Genomic DNA, 25,609 nt, shown 5'->3' on the forward strand with positions numbered 1-25,609 from the left:
AGGCGCTGTTGATTCAGAACATTCCGACAGAGATTCTATTCTCCTTTCACTCCTCGATTGCAACTAATTTTTTAGATCGCCAACCCCCCATGCTATGGAAGTTAGCACACGGGCTAACAAAATTATCATTCTAGCAGTACGTTAACTGTGTTCCTATTCAACAGAATGACTGCTATATCACCTTTCTCAACAAGAATGGGTAAGTTGAAGCAACTTTATTTTGTTTTAGCTGGGTCTCAAGCTTTGCTGTTCATCTGTCCGCCATTCTATTTCTGTTTTTGTTTTGTTCAAAAAAAAACATAAGAATATGGCAAAGCAGAAATTATTGAACCAAGACAATTAATATGGCAAAAAAGTCAGAATTTTACAGGTACAAATAACAATTTAGGACAATTCGGTCATAATTACATGATCATAAACATATACCTGATTAGGGTTGCACAACAGGCAATTTACAATAAAAATGATGACGATGACGATAGTCGATAGATACATTTTATTGTCATATCGTTATAATGTACGTTGATGACACATTCCCTCTGTTCCATGAATTAGACAACGACAATCCAACAAACACATCATCAATGCAATGTAGTGTAATTCCCAGCGAGCGCGGCTAACATCCCTCCGCAGTGCGAAGCTGCGTTCTAAGTCCCTAATCCCTTCCTCCATAAAAATAATTTACAAGTACTGGTGTACTACAGGACGAGGAATAGCTAAACATGCTGTAGAACAACATAGAACATGACAAAAAGCCATGCGAACCGCTAAGATTGGGTGGATAGGTACAAATCTTGACAGTAACGATACCAGGTCCTGTATCAGTAGATACGCAATACTACAGTGAATACATCAATATGTTTTAGTATCACAAAATAGTTTTTTTTTTGTCATTTTTGTTATTGTTTACAAAGTCAGAAAAAAGTCCCTGGAAACAGCAGGGCTTTAAGGGCAAAAACTATATAATTTAAATTAGAGCCAATTGTAGTTTTTGCTTATGTTTAGTTATTTTGCACTATTGTATGTAATAAAACGAAATAAATAAATAATGTACATCTTTAATTGATACTGCAACCCTGCCATCTTGTGTTTTCGTCTGATTACAATTGTCATCACAATTTTAGCATTCAATGATGGAAGTGTAGATGACATTGTTTTTCAACATAGCATAACAAGATATGAACAGTAAATTATCACGTTGATAAATAATAGTATTGCAGAAGATAATACAACCGCAAATTATGCAATATGTTACTGTCACTAGAAGCTTTATTAACATGTTTTGAAATTGTTCCATTATCATTTATATGCCAAAATTAATATATCGTGGTATATATTGTTAGGAGGCAGCAATATATAGATTTTAGGCCAAATTGCCCATCCTTATTCCTGACCACTAATCACATAGGTATTTTCAACATATGTTTTATATTATACGTTAGGTCAGGAAAAAATACAGAGGCTATGTCATCCCTACAAGCCTGTTTCACAGGTTTCCCTGCTTGCTCCCTGGGGATTTTATAAAATAAACAAGAGATTTTATACGAGCAGGGAAACCTGCGAAACAGGCTTGTAGGGATGATATAGCCTCTGTATTTTTTCATGACCTAACGTATATTCCGTTGTACCCCGGTATTGAGCACTGTATAACGGATAAACCACAGAAACCTTGACTATTTGTATTTTTATTATATTTAATTGTAAAATGGCCTAACTGTTGTGGGAATTTTGACGTTTACTTGTTATTATTCACCATAATTAGAATGTATTCCTATTAGATGAAAACATATTTTCCTAGAAAAAATATAACAATTTAGAACATTGTTATTAAATTACAATGTTTTTGTTTGTGTAATTTTCATGGTATTCTTTTCATAATTCCTATATACAGATTTTCTAAAACACATACCATTTTTTTTTTCTTTTCAGTATACAGAAAAATTGCACCCTAAAAACAATAACATTTAGGTCAATGTAGTTCATCTTTAAAGGACACACAAATGCCGTCTACTTCAGCGAAAGGGCCTCAGTCCAGCCCGAAGCCAGAAATAGAGAGGTCTTCTCCTTCAAAGATGAGCACCTTTCAGGATAGGACAGGGGTTCGCCGGCTGTCCCGTGCACGTCTATCAGGTTACGCAGTTCAAAGGCACGCTGCCACGCACGGCCAGCGGTGAGAGCAAAGAGGCCGAGGATAGGGCGCCATTGTCTCGCTGTCATTAGCGCTGCTGCCAGCAGATGGATGGCTCATTTTTTTTCTTCCCTATTATTATTGGGAGTTTTTCCCCCCTTCCCCTTCTCTCTGTCAACAAAAGCTTCAGAAGAATATGATCTCTTCCTTTGACTCTTTTGAACGGTTCCAAAGATTATAGTGGGCAGCTACCAGGGATGGCCTATAGATGGCACTGTTGGCTCATGAAGGCAGAGCAGGAGGAGGAGGGAAGAACATTAACTGTGAAAACCATCAAAACTCCCGGGGAGAGAAATCTTTCATCTCTGCTGTGGCGTCATTCGCCAGAATATAATCTTGTAACTTTTAATTAATTCTCAAACTACTGGAAGGAATCATTCAAAATATCACACGTTACGAGTGTTTTCAGATCAAACTTATTTTCCAGTCAACAGCTTGTTATTAAAAGGGTGAGTTTTTTTGTGCTCTTTCAATCATCTTCCTAAATGTGTTAAACATAACAGAAAATATCTGTGACTGGAAACTAATGAGATGAACTTTCCATCACTCACCATGTGCACAACAAAATCGCACAGGTCGGCAAACTTGACGATTTACCCAGCATACCCTAAAAATCGACCACACGTTGACACCCGAGATAACAAACTTGCTATTTCAATCAAATGTGATAATAACAACAGAAAACTTCTTGAACCTTAAGGTTTTTCACTGACAAAACTCGGCAAACTTGACGATTTACCCAACACTTGACATCAGAAATAAGAAACGTGCGTCTTTTCTGGTTGACGTCACCGGGCGAGCGGGAGGGAGGAAGCCTGTTGTTTATGGTAGCAGGTCTGCTGATGACGGGCGGGAGGGCTAAACGAGGGGAGGACTGGAGGTCTGCAAGCCCACGAGGGGCCCCCTGCGGGAGTGCAACTGCTGTGATCTATGGCCTGTGTGACTGGGAAGGTCAGAGTAGAAAAAGCCTTGGCGATGGGGGAAATTAGCAGCCCTTTGCAATTAAGAGGCCTGGTTACGATGGAGGTAAAGGGGAGGAATATTTTTGCATCGCATACCAGAAACATGTGGACAACACGGTCAGAAAGTGGGGTACAGTAAAAGTTCATTTGCGTCCCTCAAGACGCAATCTACGCTACCCTTAAGGGATAATTGTTGGACTTTCCCAGGGCCAAAAAGTTAGAGGTCTTTTCCCAATATCCCCAAAAGTCAAAGTATCACACTTCACCAGTAGTAAGCAGTACGGTGGGAAATGGTAGAAGTGCACTGCTTCCTATATATACAGTTGTGGTCAAAAGTTTACATACACTTGTAAAGAACATAATGTCATGGCTGTCTTGAGTTTCCAATCATTTCTACAACTCTTATTTTTTTGTGATAGAGTGATTGGAGCACATACTTGTTTGTCACAAAAAACATTCATGAAGTTTGGTTCTTTTATGAATTTATTATGGGTCTACTGAAAATGTGACCAAATCTGCTGGGTCAAAAGTATACATACAGCAATGTTAATATTTGGTTACATGTCCCTTGGCAAGTTTCACTGCAATAAGGTACTTTTGGTAGCCATCTACAAGGTTCTGGTAAGCTTCTGGTTGAATTTTTGACCTTTCCTCTTGACAAAATTGGTGCAGTTCAGCTACATTTTTTTTTTTTTTTTTACATGGACTTGTTTCTTCAGCATTGTCCACACGTTTAAGTCAGGACTTTGGGATATGTTTACATTAATGTTTATTTTCATTTCTTGTTTCTTTTGCTTTTTATTATTACTATTATTATCATTATTATTATTGTTTTTGTTTTTCATTCTTGAATGGCTTTTTTGTTGTTTTTTTCAAAATGTGTTGTTTTTGTTTTGTCTACATATTCGAAATAAACATGAATTAAATGAAATGAAATGAAAGGCCATTCTAAAACCTTAATTCTAGCCTGATTTAGCTATTCCTTTACCACTTTTGACAATTTTTGTTTCATCTGAGCTGTTTGGCCACAATACCCAGCAATATGCTTGGAGGAGAAAAGTTGAGGCCTTTAATCCCAGGAACATCATCCCTACCGGCAAGCATGGTGGTGGTAGTATTATGCTCTGGGCCTGTTTTGCTGCCAATGGAACTTGTGCTTTAGAGAAAGTAAATTGGACAATGAAAAAGGAGGACAACCTAAAATCATCAGCCCGGAGGTCGGGTCTTGGCCGCAGTTGGGTGTTCCAACAGGACAATGACCCCAAACACACGTCAAAAGTGGTAAAGAAATGGCTAAATCCGGCTAGAATTAAGGTTTTAAAATGGCCTTCCCAAAGTCCTGACTAAACGTGTGGACAATGCTGAAGAAACAAGTCCATGTCAGAAAACCAACAAATTTAGCTGAACTGCACTAATTTTGTCAAATGGAGTGGTCAGAAATTCAACCAGAAGCTTGCCAGAAGCTTGTGGATGGCTACCAGAAGCGCCTTCCTGCAGTGAAACTTGCCAAGGGACATATAACCAAATATTAACATTGCTGTATGTAAGGGTGTAACGGTACACAAAAATGTCGGTTCGGTACGTACCTCGATTTAGAGGTCACGGTTCGGTTAATTTTTGGTACAGTAAGAAAACAACAAAATATACAATTTTGGGTTATTTATTTACCAAATTTGCAAAATCTTCCACCAAAAATATTTTTCTTAGTGTTAATCGGAACCTTCGATAGGTCGATAATTCATAATAACATTGATTTCGATTCAATATTATGTTTTGAGCAATGACAGTTTGAAAGAAAAAAAACAGCTTTGTTTTATTAGTCAACATCGCAACTTTTTCTAAATTACATTTAACCTTTAAGCTTTGTTATTTCACTTTTGTTATGTTTTTGCTTATTTTAATAGTATTTTTAGATTGTGCCGTAGGCCTTTAAAACATTAGCTGTGGGCCGCAAATGGCCTCCGGGGCACACTTTTGACACCCCTGCTATAGATAATAAAATATTAAATCTGATAAATCTATGGATAAAAAGCAGAGCCTGGCGACGCATGCGCGTTTATCATAACTCTCTCGCTCTCTCTGTCTCTGCCCCTCCCTCACGAATGCTGCTGCGCGCACAATTTGTTTTGTTTTTAACCCCTTCTTAACCCTGAACGTACATTGAAAATACACGCAACCCTAACTCAAAATGCCGGACATTTGAGGCATTTAAGAAACTCCGCCCTGACAGCTCCGCAAAAGAGGACATGTCCGGTGAAAAGAGGACGTGTGGTCAGTCTATCGTAGCCTGTTAGCTTCTAGCATGCCGTGTGTTGTGCCTCGGTATGCATTGTTTACACAACGTGCGTTACGCTACTTAATATGTCCATGTGGAAACTCGTTCGGTACACCTCCGAACCGAACTCCCATACCGAAACGGTTCAATACAAATACATGTACCGTTACACCCCTAGCTGTACTTATACTTTTGACCCAGCAGATTTGGTCACATTTTCAGTAGACCCATAATAAATTCATTAAAAGAACCAAACTTCATGAATGTTTTTTTGACAAACAAGTACAGTATGTGCTCCAATCACTCTATCACAAAAAAAATAAGAGTTGTAGAAATTATTGGAAACTCATGACATTATGTCCTTCACAAGTAAGTGTATGTAAACTTTTGACCACGACTGTATTTTGGCCCGCCATGAATAAATGTGAGTTGACACATATGCTTATTTATAGACACACAAAAATGTGGATCTCCCTCGCTAATGAACACATTGTAATAGGACTGTGAATGCAGCTCGTCATTACAACTGCGCACAGTAGATGGGATCAGGCAAAGGATCATTGTTGCCAACTTGGCAACTTTGTCATAATATTTAGTAGGGATGTGAATCTTACAACTCACAATCCAATTCGATTCCGATTCTCGGAGTGACAATTCCATTCTTGCTGCTGACATACACACATAGCGAATAAGCATGGAGAAAGTAAGAAAAAAAGATTTCCGGATGTGAATCTATTTTTTTCGGCACCCTTGATATTAGGTTAGGGCAGGGTTCGGCTAAACTAAATGTTGAAAGAGCCATATTGGACCAAAAATTTAAAATAAAAATCTTTCTGTAGCCGCAAAAAATTAAAAGCCTTATATAAGTGTTGTAATGAAGGAAAAACATGATGTAAGTGTCTATATTAGCCTACTGTTTTTACTGCTGGACTCTAGAAAGAGGTTTCGCAGCCTCCGTAGCAGAACCTCTAGGTTCTGTAACAGCTTCTTCCCTCAGGTTGTAAGACTCTTGAACGCATCATAACAATCCCCTCAATTCCCCCCAAAAATGGATTAACTCGCTGGAATATAAAGACAATATAACATACATCCATAAATGTGGATGCATATGCAAAAGTGCTATATATTTATCTGTACAGTAATCTATTTATTCATATCTGCACCTTATTGCTCTTTTATCCTGCACTACAACGAGCTAATGTAACATTTCGTTCTTATCTGTACTGTAAAGTTCACATTTGAATGACAATAAAAGGAAGTTTAAGTATAAGTCTAAAGTCTCTATCAAAGGCTTACGAAAATCTTCATTGACAGAAATGTTGTATTTTAATTTTTATTCTACACATTTTTGCAACATTGGAAATCATTAGTAAAACGGAGGCTTCTCAAAGGGTGAGATAACTCCTGGAAATGACTGTCTTAGAATGGCCAAAGGTATAGATGTGTGTGTCCAAGTTAAAGGAAACAGCAGTGTGTCTTCTTCTAATGAATTTATTACAATCTTTGCGGGCTGGGTAACGTTTGCTGTGGTCTGGAACAACATAGCACACAAACAACTAAGAGAAATGCAGCCAATATTACATACAGATAATGTGTCATGAGACATGCAAATATAAATTAAATACACAGAGGAAATAAGTAAAGGAAATTAAATAAATCTCATCAGTGAAACAATGGGCGTTCTAACAATTAGGAAGTTTTGTGTCATGTTTGTCCTCCTACAGAAACCTTATCAAAACAAAAAATATATATTTTCCCTTATCTTTTTAAAAAGCTCCAGGGAGCCACTAGGGAGGTGCTAAAGAGCCACATGCAACTGTAGAGCCACGGGTTGCTGACCCCTGGGTTAGGGACGTAACTATAAACGGTAATTTAACTGTGGTAAAACTCCTGACGGTTAATATTAGTGAAGTGAAGTGAAGTGAATTACATTTATATAGCGCTTTTTCTCAAGTGACTCAAAGCGCTTTACATTGTGAAACCCAATATCTAAGTTACATTTAAACCAGTGTGGGTGGCACTGGGAGCATGTGGGTAAAGTGTCTTGCCCAAGGACACAACGACAGTGACTAGGATGGCGGAAGCGGGGATCGAACCGGCAACCCTCGAGTTGCTGGTACGGCCGCTCTACCAACCGAGCTATACCGCCCCACATATTACTGCATTAAATTAAAATTATCGGAAAACCGTGATTGATAACCACACTTTGATTAAATTATGGATCGACTAGCGTTAGCTCGTTAACTAGCTTAAATGCTAACATAAAAACAAGAGACATTAATGTCTTCCCCCATTAAGGAACGTCATATCCCAATCTAAACTTGAAAAACACATTTCTGTCTGATCAACTAAGATACATTATTTAATTTGAACATAAAATCTGTGCTGCCTTAAAACAAACTGATCGATAAATACTCGACAACGTCCAGTTGAAACAGACCGCAGTGTCTTCAACAGGCAGTGAACTCGCGTGACGTCACATAAACCGGAAGGGAAGTGAAGTGATGATTTATTTAGCATTTATTAAAAACATTTTAAAACATTTATAAATTACAACAAAAGAAGTTAACCATATATAAACACGCAAACAAAAATAATATGGCTCTTATGAAGCTAAAACAATATTTAATGTTTCCTCTGCTATAAATGTACAGTATATTGTGTCTATTTAATTTAGTTATTTAAAAAAAGAGTACAAGTTGGTTAAACAATTTTATTGTGTGTTTAGGTACTTTTTGAGCAAATTGAACAATACCGCGATAATAATGATAACCGTGATAATTTTGGTCACAATTAACTTGATATTAATTTTTTATATTGTTACATCCCTAGTTGATGTGCACAATAAATATCGGACCAATAATAATCGTGTCGGAATTATAAAGTCATACTGATAAATGCAATAAGATTAAAAAATAGCTCCGACAACTGACAAAAAAACGCTCCAATGATGCAAGATTACTGGTATTGTGCTGTAGGGCTGGGCAATTTTTTTTTCATGCTTGAAATAAGAAATTATTACTTTGAAAAAGTAGTTTTATTCTTGTGAGTGTTGATGACCCAGCTGTGCAACAGTTGATATTCTAGTTTCAAGCATGTTTTACTCAATATAGGTCATAAAATCTCAGCAATAAGCTGTAATATCTTACTGAGATCATTTAGGACCAAAACAAGTAAAACACTAACATAAAATCTGCTTAGTGAGAATAATTATCTTATCAGACAGAAAATAAGCAAACATCACCCTTATTTGAGATATTTAATCTTACTTAGATTTCAGTTTTTGCAGTGTGTTAGTTGAGAGTATGCCAAAATGCACATGAAAGACTCTCAGACCATGATAAACAAAAGTATCTGGTCTGATGAAAACAAAAATTTAACATCATGTTTGGAGGAAACCGGACACCGCTCATCACCAAGCTAATACCATCCCAACAGTGATGCATGGTGGTGGCAGCATCATACTGTGGGGATGTTTTTCAGCAGCAAGAACTGGGGAAATAGTCAGGATAGAGGGAAAGATGAATCCATCAATGTATAGAGACATTCTGGATGAAAACCAACGCTTACCATCCAACCTGATGGAGCTTGAGAGGTGCTGCAAAGAGGAATGGGCAAAACTGCCCAAAGATAGGTGTGCCAAGCTTGTGGCATCGTATTCAAAAAGGCTTGAGGCTATAATTGCTGCCAAAGGTGCATCAACAAAGTATTGAGAAAATGTTGTGAATACTTATGTACATGTGATAGTTTTAGGGTTTTGGGGTTGTTTTTTTAATTGCAAATTTCACATTGTCATTATAGGTTATTGTGTTTAGAATTTTAAAGACAAAACATTATTTATTCAATTTCAGAATAAGGCTGCAACATAACAAAATGTGGAAAAAGTGAAAGGCTGTGAATACTTTCTGGATGCACTGTATGTAAGACACATATGTTTTTTTTTTTTCCAATTACATTCTTAGTCGTTATATACGGCAAGCACAAGGTGGCTAACAATCCATCTGACAGGAGTCTTCTTTTGGGCCCATAAGCTCTCTAAAAAACAACCAAAAACCGCAAACAGTACTCCATTTACATGTCGTGACCTGAATATTAACCTAGTATTAGCGATATTGCTATTATAAGAGCTGACACAGTGGAACAACTTTTAGCGACACTGTGATCAGTAAGAGGTAATTAGCTTATGCAGCTATTGACTTATACTAAACTGCTGCATGGCCTCTGAGTAAGGTGGTCCCGATACCATTATTTTGGTACCGGTACCAAGCGGTAGAAAATGTATTATTATTCTACTTGTTCATTTACTGTTAATATCCGCTTACTTTCTGTTTTAACATATTTCATCTACACGTCTGTTAAAATGTAATAAATACGTATTCTTCTATTGTTTGGATGCTTTACATTCGTTTTGGATGATACCACAAATTTGGGTATCGATCCGATACCAAGTAGTTACAAGATCATACATTGGTCATAATTTAAGTCCTTGGGTGTCAAGGGACATATTTCCTGAGTTTATAAACATAATATAAATAGAAAAAAACAAAAAAACAAAGATTTTCTGACGATAAAAAATATGATGTAATCATAATAGTATCGACTAGGTACGCTCTTGTACTTCTGCGGGGATGATACTTGTGAGAAACTAACTTTATTTGTCACCATGGGGGCGATGGTTAGTGATTTAGAAGTAGCTAAAATACTGCCGACTGCAGATGGATGTTAGCCGTTAATTAGCTAGCCATGTTTTAAAGTACCTCTTGCTGAGCAGCGTTTCAGTGTTATAGCTTCACCTTTATCGTTAGCTTCACAGTCAGTAGTTCATTTCTTTTTTCTAAAAAGTTACTGAATCGATTTTTACTCATTGAATCGTTTTGGATCGTATCGTTCTAAAAAAATGAGATTGTCCTTGAATCATATCAGTAACCACAAATATCATATTGAACCATTGTTACCAACGTTACACACCTTACAATGACAACATTCCAAAATAAGTGCAGTTTCCATTTAAGGTAGCATACCAATGTGAGGATATTATTGGCCTCCAAGATAGCAGTTGTATGTTTTAGAGCACGTCCGGCCCGCTAAAGCATTTCATTTGGCCCACCGGACATCACCCAAATAGGCTTGATGAAACCAGTAAAACTAGGGTTGATCATGTATGCAGTACTCCCGCCACCCCACACGGGGCAACAGCGAGGCATAAGTGTCACAATGAAGCAGCAGTGGGGTGAGTAGAAAAAGAAGACTACTTATTCAACCCTGAAAAAAGTCAAAATAAATTACGAAAATCTGACTTTTAATAACAACTGGACAACACAGTATGAATGTTCTGCTACGAGCAAGTACTGGAGTCATTGTTTCCTGTCGGACATTTGAAGCGACAGACACATTGTTCTAAACAAGCAGCAACAATGGTAGAAATCCACTAAATCATAATGAAACTTGGTCAAACCTTTGTAAGTAGATATTGTGCATAAATATATTTAGTTTGTTTTGTATCGAAATTGCTGACTTTGTGATGTTTATTGTATTTGTGGTTGCGTTGTTTTTTGTCTGAGAGTAACCCTAGAGGGTGATAACGCTACACCTTTGGTTTAGTTGTGAGTCACAGACACATACATTGAATGAATGAAATAAGTTTATTTCGGTCATATAATCAACCATCAACCATTTTGTGTGATCAGTTTAACAGTACAGATTAGACATATTTAACAATCATACACATTTACACACAAAAAGAAAAGAAAAGCAAAAGAATGACCGAAAAAGGAATAGGCTGAAGCCAAAGCTTATATTTGCCTATCCTATACATTCACTGAAAATTACATTGCCTGGAACATCAACGTTAAAAAAAAATCAATGGGATGAAAGTAATTGTTACTATATTTTATAATTTACAATGATTTCACCTTTCAAGGCTTTCTTAAACCTTAACAAAGAACTACATGTCTTCAACTCATCACTGAGCTTGTTCCACCATTTAACTCCTAAAACTGAAATACATTTGTATTTTATATTCGTTCTTACTTTACCTATTTCAAAAACCCATATCCCCGTAAATGATAGTTTTCTCCTCTTAATTTAAATAACCTAAGAATACAAGCTGGAAGGCTGTTGTTCTTTACTCGAAACATAATTTACATTGTTTTTAAAAACACAATATCTGAACATTTTAACACATTAGAACATATAAATAATGGATTGGTATGTTCATAGTAGCACGCTTTGTGTATTATTCTAATGACCCTTTTTTGAAGTTTAATTATTGGGTCTATGTTTGTTTTATAAACATTTCCCCAAACTTCAACACAATATGTTAAATATGGAAAAATAAAAGAATAATATAACATACGCAGACATTTCTTATTCAGCATGTGTTTTACTTTAGAAAGAATAGCAATGGATTTGGATATTTTTCCCTTTATATATTCAATATGCGGTTTCCAACATAATTTATGATCAATTATTATTCCCAAGAATGTAGTTTCATATACTCTATCAATTTCCACTAGATTTAATTTAAATTTTGCTTCACAATTTGTCCTTGCACCACTAAACACCATAAATTTAGTTTTCTTATCATTTAATGATAAGTTATTAACATCAAACCATTTTTTTAGCTGAATCAACTCAACCTCTATTATCCTCAACACTTCCTTCAAGTATTCTCCTGAACAATACACATTGTGTCCAATCTGTACTTTGTTGTGTGAATGTCTTAACATGAAACCTTCTATTTAATTTATGTAAAATACACAAAGGACATTATTTATGCAAAATACACAACTAAGTAATACTTTTGTAATGTTGATTTTATGTTTATAGTTTTAGTTTTACAACTTAAATTAAGGAAGAAATGTAAATAAATCAAACTGAGGAAGGAAAATAATTCAAAAGAGGGCAGATCAATCCTCAACAAAACTTCTGGAGCGTCTGTTTCTACATGCTGTTAACTAACTGCACACGCTGGAAACAAGTAGCGAGGGCAGAATAATGAATTTATTGACAGTGCAGTGTGTAAGCCGATGTGTTTACTTTGTAGTTACGTAAAGACAGTCTCAAAGGGATGTAACCTGCGATGGCACTTTCTGACAAAAAATCCACATTTCGATGTCCGGCCCTGAGCCCTTGGGCCGTTAAAACTGCGGCCCTCTTCATGATGTAGTTGAATAGCCCAGTTTTTCCGGGAAAAATGTATAGATTGTGCTACTTTTCATTTCCCCCAAAATTGGGTTATAGTAGTAGCACAGTCCTTTAAAGCACATTTTACACAATATGGCCTTTAACTTTCCAAAAAGGAACTAAAAATCAAGTGTCATTGGTAAAAATGTCAGTTGAGGATGCTTGTGAATTAATAAAGGGTTTTAAAGTCAGAGTTTGACCATGGAAACATTTGTTCTAATTCCATAACAACTGGGAGCGTATTTTGTTAAGCGTTAAAAGATTGTGAAAACTTATCAAAGCGAGAAACAAAGAATGTGCGAATACATGTAGAGGGGAGCGCACACAAGAAACAAAAGCACGCAGGCGTAATGTGTAAAGCCACCGATTTAAACAGAAGATGACAAAGAAAGTCAGACAGAGGGCGCAAACTGCCCTAAGGCAAGATGGCCGGCCCCTCGCTACCATGGCAGTGTGTGCGGACACGCAGGGCGGGGAGGAGGGCCCTGGAGCTGTTCTCGGCACCGCGTGGGCACATCGAAGCAAAGAGGAAGAACCAAACAAGAATAAAAATATATCTATTTATTGCTCATTATTTTCAATGGAAATGTTCCTAAAATGACTTTTTTTAGACCTGTGATTGGCTAGAATGTGATTATACGTAGTTAGGAATAATAGCGCCACCACCTGTTTGTAGCTTGTTAAGAACAGTTTGTAATTGCATTTCCATGCAAACAGATTTTAAAGACATGGTGTAAACAATCGATTTTAAACACATGGTGTAAACAATCGATCCGGACACCAATTAGTATCGGATAGGGGGTGTAACGATTGAGCGATACATCGATATGTTGGTTTTTACTCCTACATTTTAAGTATATCGATTTGTGCTCGACAAGTTTGTCTTCCGGATGATAGGTATCGATCCAAGATCGTTTTAAAAGGGAACAATCGATACAATAAAAAGAAAAAAAGTTTGGATTGAAAAGTTTTATACTTTTAAAAATAAGGACCTTGAAACTTTAAGTCTATTCTCCCTGCTGTAACGTCATCAAAAAAATGGTGGAGGCCGAGAAAAGTCACAACCAACACAAACGCCACAAGACAATATCATTAATTACAACACAACAGCTTTAGCCACAGCACAATTGCAAAAGCCATAACAAACACAAACAACACAACACAATATTTTAAAGCTGCAACACAACTTTAAGCAACAAAAGCTGCGACCGCCACACTGGAAAGAGTGACAGCGGAATAAATTAGGCAACGCATCGACTTTCGGGACACAACAACATGAAGTGTGACACACAATACGTAACTAGCAGCCAGGGAGAAGTAATTTCATGAAAAGGAAATACATAGAAGCAATGAATGGAGTATATGGAAATTAGGAAGTGAGGTTCCAACACCATCAACTGGGATGAAGTTAAGTGCATTTCTTAGTATTTTTAGTACAATTATCAGCGCCCAAATGCAGCTGAGATAGGCTCCAGCACCCCCCAGCGACCCCGAAAGGGACAAGCGGTAGCAAATGGATGGATGGATGGATGGATTATAACTGAAAGACTAGACTTAACATGTTACATACCGAGCACAAACGAGAAGCAGGCATGCTAAAAAATAAGGTAACTGCTCCTGTAAGCTAGCTTTTAAGGGGACCTATGATACAAAACCAACTTTTCTAATCTATTGTTACCTGCTTTTGTGCATTTGGGTTCTCCGTAAGTCCAGACAGTTTGAAGTCACACCATTGAGGCATTTCAGAGATATTTATAAAACAATCTTGCTTTCCTTTGTGCTTCCTCCAAACGAGCTGTTTGGGCCAATAACAAATTTTGCTTAAATATATATTCCATCCATCCATTTTCTACCGCTTATCCCTTTCGGGGTCGCTGGAGCCTATCTCAGCTGCGAATTATTGCTGATAAACAATATTATTGCCATTATTTTTATGAGACCAAATTAGCTATTGATGTAATGATGATACATAATAAGAATGCATGTATATCCTTTCAAATGCAATAAACTTGTATTTCTCATGTATTTTAACATTGTAATTAGATTAAAAACGTTTAAATCTCCAAGTTAAATAAAACAAACAAATAACAATAAAATATACTTTGTCTGTTAGCAAAATTTTGCACTTGAATAAAAATTACAACCAAAAGCAATACAATATTTTAAGGGGGAGGCTCAAATTTACACAACCATAACAATAAATAAAATAGCTAAATAAAGTATTGAAAAACAAAGTTACACTTCAATATGTTGTACATTACTTAACTGACAATCAGTCAACCTTCTTAAAAAAAGCGCAAAAAAAAAACAAAACATTACGGTTTAAACAGATTACATATGCAAAACACAACTACCAGTAAGTTTGTCAAATTCCGAGACATGACATGACAACATGACAGCACTTTTAAAAAATGCTAGTTGTATAACTGTATTAAATGGCAGCATGTCTTTGGCGATGTATCTAACCACACCTGAGATCAGTAGGTCGTGAGTTCAAAACCCGGCCGAGTCATACCAAAGACTATAAAAATGGGACCCATTACCTCCCTGCTTGGCACTCAGCATCAAGGGTTGGAATTGGGGGTTAAATCACTAAAAATTATTCCCGGGCGCGTCCACCACTGCTGCTCACTGCTCCACTCACCTCTCAGGGGGTGAACAAGGGTGATGGGTCAAATGCAGAGAATAATTCCGCCACACCTAGTGTGTGTGTGACAATCATTAGTACTTTAACTTTAATAAGTGATTATTACATTTTAACAGAAGTGTAGATAGAACATGTTAAAAGAGAAAGTAAGCAGATATTAACAGTAAATGAACAAGTAGATTAATAATTCATTTTCTACCACTTGTCCTTAATAATTTTGACAAAATAATGGAATGATAAATGACACAATATGTTACTGCATATGTCAGCAGCTAAATTAGGAGCCTGTGTTTGCTTACTTACTAACAAAAAACAAGTTGTCTTGTATGTTCACTATTTTATATAAGGACAAAATTGCAATAATTAATATATGTTTAATGTACCGTAAGATTTTTTGTTAAAATAAAGCCAATAATGCCATTTTTTGTGGTGCCCTTTATTTAGAAAAGTATCAAAAAGTACTGAAAAGTATCAAAATACATTTTTGAACGGGTACCAAAATATTGGTATCGGGACAACACTAGTAGGTAATAGATTTTGTTCAGTTACTGTGAACTATTGACTTCATTTTGCTCAAATATGTGCATTAAAAGAGATTAAGAAACACATTTAAATACTGTGCTGATATTATTAAACTGTCAGTAGCACTCACCATAAACAAATGTAATAATCTACAGTTCATAATGTGATGGATATCAGATTTCTTCTGTGTAGATAAAAAAGCAGTACAAATGGATGTAGGATCAAAGCATATCATAGCATCAGATTTCCAGCATTTCTCAGGTGAAAATGTGAAAATAAATGGGCTTTTTTCGCCCCTTGCCAGGCTCCGAACCAGGTCTCGTTTTATCGTCACATATAAAACTTTAATTATCTGCTAGAACAGGATCAAAAAAAAAAATTAAAAATAAACTTCGAGTGTGATTTACCAAGTACGACAGCTTAAGAGCGGCGACATGATTCTGTAATCTCGCCGTGCGGTTTACAACGACCGTTCAGTGGGCCAGATGGAACCAGACAAGTAAGGCCCCTATGAGACGGCGCTAATGGGCTACTAAGTGACTCAGAATCCAGGGAGGGGGACTTGTAAAACATCTCAGAAGCTGTGACATGCGTCATGAACCTTAGCCAGCAGGAGTAAGTTTAGTGGCGCTTTGAGAGATGGCTCCTGAAGAGCAGTTGTGCACATGTCAGCACACACACACACACAAAACTCTTGAAGAGTTGCAATAGTTTGGTGTGTTGGGAAACTTTTATTTTTTTGTTTCATGTCAAGGAATTAGGCTGGCTAAAATGACAGAAATATGACACACCTTGACAAGGCTCAGCAGCTCATAAAGGTCTTCCACCTCGTCCCCTGCTGTCTCACGGTAGTCTCTGCCGGTGTCCAAGCTGAAGCCCTGGATGGTGCGTCGGTATAGAGGTACGTCCATGGCCTCGGCGTACAGCTCTATGGCCTGGTGACCCACAGTTTGGTACATGTAGCTGTCCAACTCATCTGTGATGCGGAAGAAAACAATTGGAAACGTTTTACTTATACAAGAAGTGATAGAAACAATGAACATGATTGCCATTTTATGATGTATTGGGGCAGTGGTTTACAAAGTGTGAGAGAGTTATCCGCAGGGGAGGTGCTGCAGCTTGAGGAAAATAAAGAACATTATTCTTTTCAGAGCTACTACGCTAACTTCATGCAGAAGTTTAAAAAAGGTTGTACCAAAGGTGAAAGAGTCAAAGACCTGATTGAGCAAAAAAACTCTATATAGTGTATGTTAAAAACTGTGTTTTCTAGGGAGTGGCTCTTTGTGTCACAGTTAAACTATGGAGTGTTTAGACCAGGGGTCGACAACCCAAAATGTTGAAAGAGGCATATCGGACCAAAAATACAGATAGAAAATGGAAATACTTAAAAATTGTGTACCAGATTTTTCGGACTATAAGTCGCAGTTTTTTTCATAGTTTGGCTGGGGGTGCGACTTATACTTAGGAGCGACTTATGTGTGAAATTATTAACACATTACCGTAAAATATCAAATAATATTATTTAGCTCATTCACGTAAAGAGACTAGACGTATAAGATTTCATCGGATTTAGCGATTAGGAGTGACAGATTGTTTGGTAAACGTATAGCATGTTCTATATGTTATAGTTATTTGAATGACTCTTACCATAATATGTTACGTTAACATACCAGACACGTTCTCAGTTGGTTATTTATGCGTCATATAACGTACACTTATTCAGCCTGTTGTTCACTATTCTTTATTTATTTTAAATTGCTTTTCAAATGTCTATTCTTGGTGTTGGGTTTTATCAAATACATTTCCCCAAAAAATGCGACTTATACTCCAGTGCGACTTATATATGTTTTTTTCCTTCTTTATTATGCATTTTCGGCCGTTGCGGCTTATACTACGGAGCGATTTATACTCCGAAAAATACGGTATGTTTTTTTCCTTCTTTATTATGCATTTTCGGCCGGTGCGACTTATACTCCGGAGCGACTTATACTCCGAAAAATACGGTAATTGTATGCTCAAAACTTTGTGCCGATATGTATTGTACAATATCTGAAGTACACATTTCTATAAGACATTTCTCTTCAGAATAGTTGGGAACGTTTGTCCTCTCCCCAAATTTGTCACTCCCGGATCATAGCCTTTAAATATGAATACAAATATTATGTTACTCTGTTAATATCATGCTTATTTACCTTGTGTAAGTATATATTTTTAAATAAGCATTGAGGTTTTTTCAAAATTAAATCCATAAAAATACATTTTTTAACACATTTTCTTATATATGAAATATATATGAAATTATTCAAAATCGACATGCATTTTTAAAAAAAAATGCATAACACTGATTAGATTGATTTCAGAGTTAATGATTTATAAAATTTAACATAAATTTAACCAATCAATATCATATTTTAGTTGATAATATACTTTATTTTCTTTGTAAACACTGTATTTCTGTAGTGACTGCACATGTTTCGGTAGTGACCACTATTTTGTTTGCAAGGTTGTATCATATTCCCTCAACCTTATTGCTTAATCTTAATTTACAACATGCTTGAGGTTGGAAATGATGCAAACACTTATGTTTTGTGGTCAATAAAATAATTTATTTTTGGAGAAAACTGTTAATTATCAGTTGAAAATAAGTACCCACGTGGGTTCCGTATTCAGTGGCAGCACGGTGGAGCAGTGGTTAGTGTTCGTGCTTCACAGGGAAAGGGCTTTCTGTGTGGAGTTTGCATGTTCACCCCGAGACTGTGTGGGTTTTCTTCGGGTACTCCGGCTTCCTACCACCTCCAAAAACATACAACTGGGATATATAGGCTCCTTGTTTGCTCCCTGGCCGATAAAATGTTGATGACTTCAAACTTTCCTTTCTTTTTTTTTATTTCTTTCTTCTTCAAATATTCTTGGTGTTAACTGGTTCAGCCTTCACACTTTCTCCATATTCTCTCAACCTTTCTTTTTTCCCTTTTTATTTGGTTTTGGCATGTTGGTGTCTTGATTCTTTCTCTTTGAACTCTACAATTACAGATAGAAACCAGCATTTCATTATAAACATGCTTATTTGCTATGAATAGATTATTGAAATGTAAATTCTTGAAAATAACAACTTAATTTAAGACTTTGTGAACACATTGTTTCAAAATTGTAGGATTAATTGGGGGCGGGGGGCGTGGTTGGGGGCGTGGTTATTTACCGCTAGAATTCACCAACTCGAGTATTCCATATATATTTCATATATATATATATATATATATATATATATATATATATGTATGAAATACTTGACTTTCAGTGAATTCTAGCTATATATATATATTTATTTTATTTACATAAAAGAAATACTTGAATTATCTATCCATTAGATGGCAGTATTGTCCTGTTTAACTTCTCTGTTCATGACTGAGAAATCATTTCGGCCACCGTGTTCAATGGAGAAGTCTGTTCTACATATTTACAGGCAACATACACCTTCCCCTTCGAACTGTCCTGGATGAACTGAAATTCTTGTTTCCATTCATTTTGGAACTTGCAAGCGTATTTATATTGTGGGAAAGCGGACGTGAGAATAGGCTGTCCCCACTCAGTCTCAGGTCCGCATTGAGCTGGAGGGGGCGTGGCCTCCAGCTCCGGCTGAATACCGGGAGTTTGTCGGGAGAAAATCTCTGCCGGGAGGTTGTCGGGAGAGGCGCTGAATAACGGGATTCTCCCGCTAAAAACGGGAGGGTTGGCAAGTATGAGTTAGCCTATATAGCATGTTAGCATCGATTAGCTTGCAGTCATGGATTGACCAAATACGCCTGACAAGCACTCCATCCATCCATTTCCTACCGCTTGTCCCTTTCGGGGTCGCGGGGGGTGCTGAAGCCTATCTCAGCTGCATTCGGGCGGAAGGCGGGGTACACCCTGGACAAGTCGCCACCTCATCGCAGGGCCAACACAGATAGACAGACAACATCCACACTCACATCCACACACTAGGGCCAATTTAGTGTTGCCAATCAACCTATCCCCAGGTGCATGTCTTTGGAGCAAATCAATAAAATCAACAAAGCTCACCTTTGTGCATTCACGCACAGCATAAAACGTTTGGTGGACAAAATGAGACGAAGGAGTGGCATAAAACACGTCTTTCTGTGGCAGCATCGGAGAAAGTTGTACATATAAACAAACTACGGTGAGTTCAAGGATGGCTGAAATTAGTAGGACAAAACGGTGCTTGCCAAATACTCTCATCAGTGAAGCATGTATAACATAAACAGTGGGATTTCTAACAATTAGGAAGGTTTGTGTAATGTTTGTTCTCCTACAGAAAATATAATAAAACAAAAAAAATATTTTTTTCTTCAGTCTTTTTCCATTTTCACACATCTCTGAAAGAAGTCCAGGGAGCCACGAAGGGCGGCGCTACGCGGCTCTAGAGCCGCCGGTTGCTGAACCCCGGTCATTAACCGGACAATTGAATCGACAGATTGCTAAAATAATAGCTTTCCACAGCTCTAACGGCGCCAATAGTGACTTTTCTTGCTGAGGTGTTGCTAGCACTACAGGACATACCCTCACCTTCCTGGTACCCCAGCACCTCCAAAACCCTCAAATCAAGACTCCAAACATCCCAGACAAGCCAGTCAGGTTACTTCTAGACCTCCACCCCAGATCACACCTCACTCCTACCCACTTCTCCAAAGTGGGCTGGCTCAGGGTGTACAGAGTAAAACAACTTGCACTGAGCCTTGTCTATAAAATTCGCTACACCTCCCTGATACCGAAGTACATGTCAAACTACTTCCATAACGTAAATGACCGCCATAACCACAAAACCAGGGGGAGCTCCACAAACCATGTCAACCCCAGATTCCGATCAAACAAAGGTCTTAACTCATTCTTCTTCTATGCCACATCAATATGGAATGCACTCCCAACAGGTGTAAAAGAAAGTGCATCTCTGTCCTCCTTCAAAACCGCACTAAAAGAACACCTCCAGGCAACTTCAACCCTAGACTAACACCCTCCCCCCACCACATCCCACCTCCCCGGATTGTAAATAATCAAATGTAAATAATCATATGTATATACTTGTTCTTATGCTTTCTGAGCTCACTATGTTTACCGCTCGCTGTGCATATCCTACGAAGAGAGACCAACACTGTTACAATGTCCATTTCTCAGATGATATAATTGTTGATGACTGAAAAATGCTGATAGCAACCCAACCTCATCCCAACCCCCTCCATATTCCACCCCCCGGATTGTAAATAATGTAAATAATTCAATGTATATACTCTGATGATTAACTTGTGTGATGACTGTATTATGCTGATAGTATATATTTGTACCATGAATTGATTAACGTGGACCCCGACTTAAACAAGTTGAAAAACTTATTCGGGTGTTACCATTTAGTGGTCAATTGTACGGAATATGTACTGTACTGTGCAATCTACTAATACAAGTTTCAATCAATCACCTGTGTCAGCAGGACGCAGGTTGGCCAGAGCTGCAATGTGATGACCAGCAGCAACACACTGCATCATGTTGTAGCAGCTGTCTTTCCCTCCACTGGAAGACAACAGCATGACATAACACATCATCCATCCATTTCCTACCGCTTGTCCCTTTCATATAGTACACAAATAAGAGATATGGTGCTTTTAAAGCAGGCTGTATGGAATCATTGCGATATGTACACATTGTTTTTGTGTGTAAACATGAACAAAAAGCTGTCTTTTTAGCTGCCATAACAGTTTTTAACATACTTTTATGAATTAATAGGTTATATAACATCGGATTAAATAGAGCATGTTAAGTTTCAAAGGATGAACATCTTAAGGCTGTCCATTAAAGTATGTTTTTACTACCGAACACCGAGATGCCATACCTTATTAACGCGACAACTTTCATCCCCAGACTCTTTTTTTTTCCAAACCTCTAAAAACTCAAACATGAATCCCTGGAATGTGGAGTAAAATGTAAGTATTTGAAGACGTACAACAAGCCGGCATCATAGAGCTGCATGTACACACGACTACACGCGACAGCCTCTACTTCCGGGTTGTTAAAGGACCCAACATTGTCAACACGGTGCCCTCTCAAATGCCTGATGGAAATGTTGCACTTCATTGGTCACTCTCTCTCTCTTTAGCTCTCTTTCTCGCGCTCTCTTGCTCTCTACAAATAGATGCCGCCAAATTGGAGTCCTAACGGTAATATTGTGCACCTATTGAACTGCATTCAAGCATTCAAGTCCCATCTTAAAACTCATTTGTATACTCTAGAGCAGGGGTCCCCAAACTTTTTGACCCGGGGGCGCATTGGGTTAAAAAAATTTGGCCGGGGGCCAGGCTGTGTATATCAGTGGCGTGCCGTCACTAGAGGCAGGGGAGGCGAGGCCTCACCTGCCATCATGGAAAGAAAAAAAAAAGTAAAAAGAAAAAAAAAAAATTAAATTGTTATATGTATCCAGTGATTATACTAAAGTTATTTTCCATTTAACTTCACCAGTTTTAGATTATTTTTATTTTTATTTTCACATTTGCCGTTCAAATACTGAGGAGTAGGGATGATGTTTGATAAGGAATTATCGAGTTCGAGCCCATTATCGAATCCTCTTATCGAACCGATTCCTTATCGATTCTCTTATCGAGTCCAGATAGGTTGTTGTATATGGAAAAAAACACACAATATTTGGTTTAACAAAAGCTCACTTTTATTATATAATAAAAAAAAGAAAATCTAATAAATAAATAAATATTGACTGTTACCCACCTAAAAAAATAAAATAAAATAAATGAATATTGACTGTTGTTACCCAAAGTATATTAAGTGGGATTTTTCAGAGAAACAAATATATACAGTAACACAAAAACAACCTGTCTCTGTGATCACTATAGGTGTATAAATAATAATATAGTGTTAAATAAAATCAGTCCCTTGGGCACAAAACTGAAAATAATACAGCTCTCCAAAAAGTGCACTTCTGCTGCTATTTGACATAACTGTTTGTTATGATGCTTTGACATTTTTGCACTTTATTTCTTTATTGAAAGAAAATTCTATGAAGAGAAAAGTTCTTTGCAAATGTGGTTACAATGCTAAAAAATGAAAAGTTAAAGCTAAAAAAAGAAATACACTTTATTGAGTTAACATTATTTCTTTATGGGGGAAAAATGTTATGAGCTAGAGCGGGGGTCGGCAACCCGCGGCTCTAGAGCCGCATGCGGCTCTTTAGCGCCGCCCTAGTGGCTCTCTGGAGATTTTTCAAAAATGTATGAAGAATGGAAAAAGAGGGGGGAAAAAATCTATTTTTTTGTATTAGTATGGTTTCTGTAGGAGGACAAACATGACACAAACCTCCCTAAGTGTTATAAAGCACACTGTTTATATTAAACATGCTTCACTGATTCGAGTATTTGGCGAGCGCCGTTTCGTCCTACTTATTTTGGCGGTCCTTGAACTCACCGTATAGTTTGTTTACATGTATTGATTGATACAACTTTCTCCGACTTTCTAGGACGTGTTTTATGCCACTTTTTCTGTCTCATTTTGTCCACCACACTTTTAACGTTGTGCATGAATGCACAAAGGTGAGTTTTGTTGATGTTATTGACTTGTGTGGAGTGCTAATCAGACGTATTTGGTCACTGCATGACTGCAAGCTAATCGATGCTAACATGCTATTTAGGCTAGCGATGTGTACATATTGCATCATTATGGCTCATTTGTAGCTATATTTGAGCTCATTTAGTTTCTTTTAAGTCCTCTTAATTACATTTATATCTCATGACACACTGTCTGTATGTAATATGGCTTTTATTTTTTTGCGGCTCCAGACACATTTGTTTTTGTATTTTTGGTCCAATATGGCTCTTTCAACATTTTGGGTTGCCGACCCCTGAGCTAGAGAATAAAACAACTACCCTACCCAGCATGCAACGGGAGCTACGAGCATGCGCGGTAGCCCCGAAAAGTGTTGCATGTTCCCACGCTGTGAAAGTAAACGTCAAGAACTCAGCCAACACGCCTCGTCTGCATTATTTATAATTAGACAGACAACACATCTACAGTGTGATTTTGTTTTGTTTACAAGGAAAGAAAAACAAAAGTTAAAAAAGGGAGATATGTTGTATATATATGTATGTGCTGCGGTTGTTTTAAGAACGTTGCGACAGCTGCCGTAAAGGAGGTGCGTTGCTAGCCTGGTTGCTATGTTTCCGGTTGGTCGTAAAAGTGTTCGTCATGTGTTCTACCCTGCTCAAATCTCTCAGTAAAGTTATTCGATGGATAATAGCTTTTGTTTTGAACTTTATTACACCTTGGAGCGCTTTTTCCCGTCCATTGTTTTCCTGCTTTCGCTATCTGCGCCTAATGACTGAGCTACGTGACGTCATTTCTTGTGATGTCCCACGGAGCATTTCTGGTCGGGACGGGATTCCAATAAAGAATCAACTCTTTTCCTTTACTATAGTGGTCTCAATAACGGGTACCGGTTCTCAAAAAGGGATTCGAGTCCGAGGACTCGGTTCTTTTCTTATCAAACAACCGGGAAAACCGGTTTTGAGTATCATCCCTACTGAGGAGACAGTGCGGTGGTCAGCAGCCAGTTGAGGCACTTGTGCCTCACCAAGGATTGCGCAATGACTCTGCTAACTGCTGGCCTGCTGTGCAGTGAGACTGTATTGCTATATGAATTATATTATAAATTTCCATAGTTTAGTTAGCTGAGGTATATAATGTACAGTGTATTTTGTCAACAACTGTATGTGTGTAACATATTTTTAGTGCTGAGCGATCATAAATCTGCTGCCAAGACACACTGCGTGAGGCTCGTCTCATAACCCCGCCTCCTGGTGCCGGTTAACACTCCCGCCGCAGAATGCACCGCCCGACGGAGCGCCACACCAACCAAAGCCCACACCCAAACCCTCCACGTATCAAGACCGAATCCACCCAAAAAAAGTCACTTAACAAGAAGCCAAAAAGTGCAAAAACTACAATGCTCGCGCTGCAGGAGCCGCGAACGACCGCAGGGACACAACATTAGGTACACCTGCACTGCAGGTTCATATGTTTGTAAATCTGACTGTGATGATGCAGTCGTGCCTCACCAGACATTAACCTCACCGCACGCCACTGATGTATATATATATATATATTATATATATATATATATATATATATATATATATATATATATATATATATATATATATATATATATATATATATATATATATATATATATATATATATGTGTGTGTGTGTGTTTATACATATATACGTTGTCTTTATAATCCGTTTTGTCATTTAACATCAATTAATATTGATGTTCATCAACATTTAACATTGTCATGTTATCGATGGAAAAATTCATTTTTAGACAATATTATTTGCCTGAGCGACTAGGAGACACCAAGAGTAACAAGCGGTAGAAAATGGATTAGAAAGGAAAGATAAAAAATAAAAATAAAATAAAATAAAATCTTTTTATTTTTTTATTTTTTTATTTTTTTTATTTTTTAACTTGGGACTTCCTGTGGGCCGGATTTTGGATGCTGGGGGGCCGGATCAGTCCGCGGGCCGTAGTTTGGGGACCCGTGCTCTAGAGCAGTGGTTCTTAACCTTGTTGGAGGTACCGAACCACACCAGTTTCATATGCGCATTCACCGAACCCTTCTTTAGTGAAAAATAAAATGTAGGTATTTTTTCAAATTCAAGACAAAGTTATATGTTGTTGGTAACACTTTAGTATGGGGAACATATTCTGAGTAACAAAGACTTAATTTAGAGTTATTTGGACACTAGGGGAACATATTCTAAGTAACAAAGAC

The 25,609-nt window shown here is 37.4% G+C and overlaps 1 protein-coding gene across 3 annotated transcripts in view; it reads right to left on the reverse strand.

The window, feature by feature from the left end:
- dph6 (diphthamine biosynthesis 6) overlaps positions 1-21,827 on the reverse strand; it is a 197,351-nt gene extending 175,524 nt beyond the window's left edge. For all 3 annotated transcript variants that reach the window (XR_009825261.1, XR_009825262.1, XM_062041427.1), the window contains exons 1-3: positions 21,661-21,827; positions 21,250-21,341; positions 16,571-16,755 (exon numbers count right to left, since the gene is read on the reverse strand). Coding sequence is in view for 1 of the 3 variants with exons in the window: in XM_062041427.1 (XP_061897411.1) it covers positions 16,571-16,755; positions 21,250-21,341; positions 21,661-21,683 (300 nt within the window). In the remaining 2 variants the exon portion in view is untranslated. The remainder of the gene's footprint in view (positions 1-16,570; positions 16,756-21,249; positions 21,342-21,660) is intronic.
- Positions 21,828-25,609: the final 3,782 nt, after the last annotated feature.

The sequence above is a fragment of the Entelurus aequoreus genome, linkage group LG03 (assembly GCF_033978785.1).
Source record: "Entelurus aequoreus isolate RoL-2023_Sb linkage group LG03, RoL_Eaeq_v1.1, whole genome shotgun sequence".
Taxonomy (NCBI): Eukaryota; Metazoa; Chordata; class Actinopteri; order Syngnathiformes; family Syngnathidae; genus Entelurus; species Entelurus aequoreus.